This window comes from Orycteropus afer, unplaced genomic scaffold, assembly GCF_000298275.1.
Source record: "Orycteropus afer afer isolate SDZICR_OR568_19922 unplaced genomic scaffold, OryAfe1.0 scaffold00036, whole genome shotgun sequence".
In the NCBI taxonomy this organism is placed as follows: Eukaryota; Metazoa; Chordata; class Mammalia; order Tubulidentata; family Orycteropodidae; genus Orycteropus; species Orycteropus afer.
Window position 1 is genome coordinate 5158126 of NW_006921623.1, and position 9537 is coordinate 5167662.

General features: G+C 37.4%; 1 protein-coding gene across 1 annotated transcript in view; it reads left to right on the forward strand.

The window, feature by feature from the left end:
• SIK3 (SIK family kinase 3) overlaps window positions 1–9537 on the forward strand; it is a 421581-nt gene that overhangs the window by 289291 nt on the left and 122753 nt on the right. Inside the window, exon 4 of the mRNA XM_042780361.1 lies at window positions 2168–2329. Within this exon, the coding sequence (XP_042636295.1) occupies window positions 2168–2329 (162 nt within the window). The remainder of the gene's footprint in view (window positions 1–2167; window positions 2330–9537) is intronic.

The window sequence follows — 9537 nt, forward strand, 5'->3', positions numbered from 1 at the left end:
GCCGTCGAGTCGGCCCCGACTCATAGCGACCCCTCCTTGGGTTTCTGAGGCAGTATCACTATGGAAGTAGGATTGCCCAACCTTCCTTCCGAGGAGTGCTGGTGGGTTTGAACCACTAGCCTTCTGGTTAGCAGTCAAGTGCTTTAACCACTATGCTACCAGAGCTCCCGGACATTCTTATAGCACATACAAATATGTACATAGAAATACTGTCTGCCAAATTTAAATATGATCATGGGTTTGTTCTGTTTTGAAAAGGCATCAATACTTTTTGTTCTTATTTGTTGTCTGCATGCATAAGAGGTGATTGAAAATACCTTGGCTTGGGCCTGGAGCACTTTAATTCTCAAAGTGACATCTTTGCTTCTTAACACACAAAAGAGTTCTTTTGCAGCAGATTTGCCCAATGCACTATGTCTTTGATTTCTTGACTGATGCTTCTATGAGTATTGATTATGGATCCAAATAAAATGAAATCCTTCACAACTTCAGTCTTTTCTCCATTTATCATGATGTTGATTATTGGTGCAGTTGTGAGATTGCTTGCTTTCTTTACTCTGAGATGTAATTCTTTACTAAAAACCGTAGTCTTTCAGGCATATGAGTTGAACATTACCTGAGGTAGGCACACTCCTTGGAAAGATCAGTCATGGGAGAAAGAAGGGCTACTTATGCACAGGGAGACAACTCAGGGGGCAGGAGTGCATGGAGGGATGGACACAGGGAAGAGGTAACTATGGGGAGGAAGTGGGAGGGGAACTGTTGCATTGTGGTAAATTGTGGTCAGTGTCACAAGACAAAGTGTATATGAACTGCTGTATGGAAAGTGAATTTGCTCTGTAAATTTTCACCCAAATCACAATAAAAAATAAAATAAAATAAACCCATAGTCTTTGATCTTCATCAGTAAGTGCTTCAAGTCCCCTTAGATTTCAACAAGCAATGTTATGTTATCTGTATATCACAAGTTGTTCATGAGTCTTCCTCCAGTCTTCAAGCTATGTTCTTCTTTATACAGTTTAGCTTCTTGGATCATTTGCTCAGCATACACATTGAAAGTATGCTAAAAGGATACAACCCTGATGCACACCTTTCCTGATTTTAAACCACGCAGTAACCCCTATTCTATTTGAATGACTGCCTCTTGGTCTGTGTACAGCTGCCATATGAATACATTTAAGTGTTCTGAAATTCCTGTTCTTTTAATGTTATCCATAATTTGTTAGGTTCCACATAGCCAAATGCCTTTGCATACTCAATAAAATGCAGGTAAATATCTTTCTCGAATTCTGTTTTCAGCCAAGATCCATCTAATTAATATCAGTAAACAAAATGAGTAACGTAGTTTTTAAAATATTTGGTAAGCACAATAAATACAGATATAAAGATGCAAACATGTTGTTAACACATCTTGGAGAATAGTGACTAAACAAGTTCTTGTTTTCAAATTATAAAGCTTTGAGAAGAAGAGGAAAGATTATCCTAAACAGAGTCATATATAGAGCAGGTTTTTTTTTTCCCCTTAGCAATGACTGATTTCTGTCTTTCTTAAAATGTTGATTACCCTGACTGCTTTTTGACTCACATTTTAGCACAGGAAATATTACTGATATTTATCTTCATTCATATGTGTGTTTGTATATATGTAAGATTTTGCAATGGGGATATGGAGACGAAAATTTTAAGTCTTCTGGTCCTCGAGCACCATTATATCCCTCAGAATGCTTTGTTAAGGGAAGAGCAAGTGCATTCTTACACATACTTAAGCTTAACAGAACTTGATACTTACCATGGTTTAGATACTAATTACTAAAGGAATTTTTATATGTACAAAGCAACACTTACAGTTGTTTTTTTTTTTTTTTTTTCACTTGGTGGGATTCTTTGCATCCCCCCTTAAGTCTGTTGTTGTTGTTGTTATGTGCCATCGAGTAGCGAGTAGCGACCCCTCCTTGGGTTTCCAAGGCAGTATCACTACAGTATATTGGCCAACCTTCCTTCCAAGGAGTGGCTGGTGTATTTGAACCACCAATCTTTGGTTAGCAGTCACGTGCCTTAGGCACCATGCTACCATAGTAGCATAGTGCATAAGCTCCCCCTTAAGGCTACCTTTTGAAATTAAACTAGTATCCAAAATGAGAACTGACTCTGTTCTCCTTTGACACAGACCACCTGGTGGCTCATGGTAGAATGGCAGAAAAGGAGGCCCGTCGGAAGTTCAAACAGATCGTCGCAGCTGTCTATTTTTGCCATTGTCGGAACATTGTTCATCGTGATCTCAAAGCAGAAAATTTGCTTCTGGATGCCAACCTGAATATCAAAATAGCAGGTGAGACGTGTGCCGAGGATATGAAATTAAGGACAAAGAGAGCTTTTCTTTCAGGTTTCTTAAAGCAAGGATTGTCTGTTTCCACCTATTCAGAAAGAGGTACTATAAAAATAAGGAAAATTTAGAATTTTTCTCGCGACCTGAAATTTTGTGGATTTTCAAAATATATTATTTTTCATGTAGTATTAGGTGGAACTAGGCTAGGGAGAAAGAAAGGAAAGGTTATTTGACTTTCTGTTAGTTTGATCGACAGATCTGTCACTTTTAAATAAATAGTAAGGAATAAAATATGAAATAAAGTTGAAAGGAAAGCTACTGAAAATCATATACTCTCTTAGCATCATTTGAGATGGCTGATTTGTGTCACTGCTGACATGGAGTGTGCTTATTCTAAAGGCTGTCGTTTTATAATAATTTAGTAAGAATAGATCTTTTATAGCTTTACAAGCAATCTGACTTTTTTGTCTCCTCAAATTTCACTAGTATGCTTATCTGACAGTGCCTAAAAGGCACTAACTGCCTTAATCTACTTATGGATCCAAAACCAAACCAAACTCCACTGTCATCTAGTTGGATTCAACTCATAGCGACCCCTCCTTGGGTTTCCAAGGCAGTATAAATTACCAGTATTTTGCCTTACCAACGCAAGCTCACCACCTATTGATAGAAGAAGGTGACTGCGATCTATACAGAAAGTGCATAAATAGTAAAAACCAAACCAAACCACTGCCATCAAGTCAATTCCATCTCATAGCAACTTCCGTTGGTTTTCTAAGACTATAAATCTTTACAGAAGGAGATTTCCTCATCTCCCTCCCATGGAACAACTGGTGGGTTTGAGCCACTGACCTTCTGGTTAGTAGCTAAATGTTGTACACACTTCATCATCAGATCTCCTTATAAATATGAAAACTAGCCATTATTGTTTTCTGACTGTTTTCAGCATCACATTGTGTGTTCTCCTCTCCCCACAAAAAACAAAGGCTTCTCATATAGAACACAGAAGTATAACTAGAATATAATTATCCTTGAAAGCCAAGATAAAATGCATTTCTAAAGATTTCCCTCCTTAATAGGGGTGGGAATTAAGAGTTCAGATTTATATCATGGTACAGGTCAAACTATGCCCTTGCAGGCCAAGGATATTCTGACTTTTTTCTGTGTGTATAGATAAGTGTATTCACTTTCTGGATGCTGCTTTTATATCCTTGGAATGGCACCTCACTATTTATCTGAGTTAGTCTAATGGCTGCACTTTTGTTTAGAACTTTCACACAGTTTATGAGCTCTTTGACTCCTGTACTTGCTCAATTACATAACAGACAAGGATTAAATGCTTTCTTTATCTGCCATAAAATCATGCTTTTCCTTTGCTTTTATGTCTGTTTTAGTTTTTCCAAAGCTCTCTATACGATAGCATTTCCCAGAGAACTAGGTAGCATAGAAGGGTCTGGCGATTGCATCCCAAACCCTCTTTTGTAATTATTTGTTGTGGCTTCAGTTTAATTAATAGTAATAATACCTACTACAACTTCACAATCTTTCAAAATGTAGTATAGTATTTCTTATTGCTGCTATTACAAATTACTACAGACTTAATGGCTTAAAACAATACAAATTTATTCTCTTTTAATTCTGGAGATCAGAAGTCGGATGTGAGTTTCGTAGGGCTAAAATTAGGGTGTCTGCAGGTTGATTCCCTCTAGAAACAATGAGGGAAGAATTCATTTCCATTTTTTATCAGCATCTAGAGTCCACCTGCATTCATTGGCTCATGGAACCTTCTTACCACTCAGATAGATTGTTTCTGTTGTCATATTTCCTACTCCTAATTCTGATCCACCTGTCTTCCTCTTAAAAGGATACTTGTGATGACATTGTACCTGCCTGGGAGCTCTGGTGGTGTAGTGCCTAAGGCATTTGACTGCTAACCAGAAGGATGGCAGTTCCAACCCACCAGCCACTCCTTGGAAGGAAGATTGGGCAATCTACTTCCATAGAGATACCACCTTGCAAACCCAAGGAGGGGTCACTAAAAGTTGGGAGCGACTCAATGCCAGTGAGTTTTTTGAGATAATCCAGGATAATTTCCCCATCTCAAAATCCTTAATTTAATCACATTTACAAAATTCCTTTTTACCATTTTAGGTTATTCACAAGTTCTAAGAATTAGGATACGGACATCTTTGGGCTGTCATTATTCAGCCTATCACAAATGTCATTGTAGGATTCTTTGGATTACTGATTAGGTAGTGAGTTAAAAGAAGGTCCTCTTTTTACTCTATAGTGTTATTGTACCTGCATAATATTATTGTTATATAATTATAGTATGATGATATAATATATAACATTATATTATAACATATAATATTATGTCATTATTATATATTATTAGTAGTATATATAGTATTATAGACTTCAGTGTGGATTACACCTCAGCATAAATTGGTCTTCACAACTGGACCAATTAGCAACATCACTATGAATGGAGAGAAGATTTAAGTTGTCAAGGATTTCATTTTACTTAGATCCACAATCAACGTCCATAGAAGGAGCAATCAAAAAATCAAACTGTGTATTGCATTGGCCTTTAAAAAAAAAAAAAAAACCCATTGACATCAAATCTGTTCCAACTCATAGTGCCCCCATTGGGTTTCCAAGCTGGTAAATCTTTACAGAAGTATATTGCACCATCTTCTTTCCATAGAGTGGCTGGTGGTTTTAAACCACCAGCCTTCTGATTAGCTGTCAGATATGTTAGGCACTGTGCCACCAGAGTTCCTTTGTATTGAAAATATCAGCTGCAAAAGACCTCTTTAACACTTTAAAGCGGAAAGAGGGCACTTTGAAGACTGAGGTATATCTGACCCAATCCATGGTATTTTCAGTCACTTTGTATGCATGTAAAAGCTGGAAAATGAGTAAGAAGAATTGATGAATTTGAAATATGGTATTGGCAAAGAATATTGAATATACCATGGTCTGCCAGAAGAACAAGCATATCTGTCCAGGAAGAAGTACAGCCAGAATGCTTCTTAGAAGTGAGGATGGTGAGACTTCATCTCTCTTACTTTGGTCATGTTACCAGGAACCAGTTCCTGAAGAAGGACATTATGTTTGGTAATAGAGAGTGTCGATGAGATGAATTGCTGTAGTGGTTGCAACAATGGGCTGAAGCATAGCGACAACTGTGAGGTTGGCGCAGGACCTGGCGATGATTTATTCTGTTGTACATAGGGTCAGAACCAACTCAATGGCACCTAACAACAATAACTTTATTAAACCTCCACTAACCCAAATTTAGGAGTCTCTGGGTGGCACAAATGGCTGAGCATTTGCCTGCTAATCAAAAGGTGGGCAGTTTGAATCCACCCAGAGATACCTTGGAAGAAAAGCCTTGTGATCTACTTCTGATAGGTCACAGCCATTGAAAACCTATATTCAGTTCTACTCTGAAACAAATGGAGTCATCATGAGTTAGAATTGACTAAGGAACAAGTGGAGTGTTTTTTTAACCCCAATTTTTTTTTTTTTTTTTTTTAAAGAATGTATTCTTTTTTCGTTCTTGATTTTGAATTTAGGACCATTTTAATTTAGCTAAGGAACATTTCTGTGGCTTTACTTTTTGGATTGGTAAACCAGTCATAAAAGCAGTGGTCACTGATAATTGAAATAGGAAACTTATAAAATATTTGGGTAAAGAAATTTTCAAATGCTTTTCTTCATTAATAGTTAAAACAAATCCAAGTAGTCACAATGAGATTCTTTACCTGCTGATATGTAATTATAAACTCTAGTGCTGAGCTCTGGTGGCATAGTGTCTAAGGCATTTGACTGCTAACCAGAAGGCTGGCAGTTGAAAGCCACCAGGTGCTCTGTGGAAGGAAGATGAGGCAATCAACTTCCATAAAGATTTACTGCCTGGGAAACTCAGTGGGGGTCACTATGAGTCAGAATCAGCTCAATGACAGTGGATTTGGGGTGCTGGCAAGGAGCACTTATGGCACAATAGTTAAGCGCTCAGCTGCTAACTGAAAAGTCAAGTGGTTTGAACCACCCAATGGCTCCGTGGAAGAAAGACCTGGAAATTTGCTCCTGTAAAGATTATAGCATAAGTAACCCTATAAAGAAGCAGTTCTTCTCTGCCACGTGAGGTTGCTATGAGTCAAAAATCACAGGACAACAACATGGGTACAAGCTGCCAGCCTTTGGCCCTCTGTGTGTTAACACATACGTCTTGATGGGATTTTTAAGTTTATTAAAACAAAGTCTGAGATTTTATTATTTGTTTACAGAGCAAAGGAGAGAATAAATGAGCACCCCTAGTTTTGTGCCCTGCTACAATATCTAACATTAAATTTGCTCTTGTATTCTTTCTCTTACATGCTGTTATTGCTGAGTTTCTTAATTATTCCCTGAACTTTCTTTCTTGCACATAAATTAGATAGAATACTCATCTTCACCTGTGAAGTCTTCTTTGAACTTAATAGACCAGTGGGAGAAATGCTTAGCTGAAGGTGACTAGAGCATGACAAATTTTGGAGAATTAGGTTGAATGGTTCTGACATGATGAGGTCAAATAGGTAATACAATCAACTTTAGAATCTAAAAGTAACTTTCAGATCTTTTCAGTGGTCTCTTTTGATAAATGATTATAAATCTCAGTAAGAAGAAACTATATAATAGAAACACATGAGAGAAGAGACTTGAGCTTGTTTGTTTTGTTTAAAACATGTTTGTCATCCATTAAGCAGCTCATCTTTAGAATCATCATATATATCTTATAATACCAAATTAACTTGGAGCTAATAAAAATTAATATTAGGAAATTTAAGAAAGTCATGTTTTCCTTAGGCCAGTATTTACCTAAGTGGTTTTAATGAAAAAAAAAAAAAAGGCATCTTGGTTCAAATATAGAAGGTGAATAAGTTGTTTTGAGAATGCTTGTTTACATTGATTGATTTTCACTTTTTATGTGAATTAATCTGACAGTTTGCATTTGGTATTTGATACTATAACAACTGGGTAGTATAAAAGCCCAGGGTAGCCTTCTTGGAGACGGTAAAGCCGTGGGTGAATAACCTTGTTTTCTTTCTGGTTTTAGAACAACAGCAAAAAATTCTTTCTTTTAATGACATTACCAGATTTATCTTTTGTAGAATTTCTTAAAACGTGTTTCTATCATTAGTAATCCAGAATAAGCACTTATCATTTTCAGAATAAAGAATTTCATTTCTTAAAAGCAAAGTTACCAAATCTAAAACAAAAAATTTGTAATGATTATCAAGAATCCTATCTGTTGTTAAAAAGACTCTATAAGGGGAAATTCCTCAGCTTGATAAAGAACATTGACAAAAACCATGCAGGTAACATTATTATGTTATGGTGAGAAACTACATGATTTCCCCCTAAGATTGGGAATAAGGCAAGATGTTCCCTCTCACCACTCCTATTTAACATTGTATTAGAAGTTCTACCTAATGTAACTAGCCAAACCAAACTCACTGCCATTGAGTTGGATCCGACTCATAGCAACCCCTCCTTGAGTTTCCAAGGCAGTATCGCTACGGAAGTAGATTGCCCAACCTTTTTTCCGAGGAGTGGCTGGTAGGTTTGAACCACCAGCCTTCTGGTTAGCAGTCAAATGCTTTAGGCACTATGCCACCAGAGCTCCTAATGTAATAAGGCAAGGAAAGGAAATAAAAAGGTACATATACTAAGAAGGAAGAAAGAAAACTTTCTTTGTTTATGTTGTTGTTATGTGCCGTCGAGTCAGCCCCGACTCATAGCGACCCCTCCTTGGGTTTCCGAGGCAGTATCACTACGGAAGTAGGATTGCCCAACCTTCCTTCCGAGGAGTGGCTGGGCTCTGGTAGCATAGTGGCTAAGGCACTTGACTGCTAACCAGAAGACTTGGCGGTTCAAACCCACTGGCCACTCCTCGGAAGGAAGATGGGGCAATCTACTTCCGTAGTGATACTGCCTCGGAAACCCAAGGAGGGGTCACCATGAGTCGGGTCCGACTCGATGGCACATAACAACAACATTTCTTTGTTTATAGATGGGATTAATGTCTGTGCAGAAAATCCCAAAGAATTGACACCACACCCCCACCTAACTAAAACCACAAACAAAAACCTGGAACTACTAAGTGATTACAGCAAGGTTGCAGGATACAAGGTTAATATGCAGATTCACTTGCTTTCCTTATACCAGCAATGAACAGTTACAATTTGAAATTACCATATTTTTAGGTAAATAGTATGTGCCTGCCAACTTCATTTCCAACTGCTTTCTCCCCCAGGAGGTATTTTCATAAATGCCATTATGCCCCCCCAAAATTTTTTTTTACATATTTCTGTAAGAAAAAAAAAAGCATAGTGCATTTATGAAAATACCTCTCAATGGGGGAGGGAGTGGTTAGCAAACAATGGAAAAGGCACATGTTATTTTGTAAAAATTCAGTAAAAACATGATACCATTTACATTAACACCAAAATAGTTAGATATAATAGTTATTTAGATATCTAAAATACTTAGATAAAAATTTAACAAAGTATGTATAAGATCTTTATAAGGAAAACTACAAAACTCTGGTGAAACAAATCAAAGAAGATCTAAATAAATGGAGAGATATTCTATGTTCATGGATAGGATGACTCAATATTATTAAAATGTCAGTTATTCCCAGCATCATCTGTAGAATCAACACAGTCCCAGTCAAAATCCTAGCAAGTTATTTTTTTTGAAAGAGACAGACTAACTCAAAGTTTATATGGAAAGCCAAAAGACCCAGAATAGCCAACACAATACTGAAAAAGAACAAACCTGAAGGACTGGTACTACCTGACCTCAAGACTTAGTACATATAAAGCTACAATAATCGAGACAGTGTGGTATTGGAAAGGAGCTCTGGTGGCACAGTGCCTAAGGCATTTGACTGCTAACCAGATTGGTGGTTCAAACCCACCAGCCACACCACGGAAGGAAGACTGGGCATTCTATTTCCGTAAAGATTTACTGCCTCAGAAACCCAATGAGGGTCGCTATGAGTTGGAATCAACTTGATGGCAGTGGTGTGTGTGTGTGTGTGTGTGTGTGGTATTAGAAGAAAAATAATCAACTAGATCAATGGAACCAAATAGAGAGTCCAGAAATAGACCTACGCAAACCAATCATTGACAAAGGAGTAAAGGCAATTCAATGCA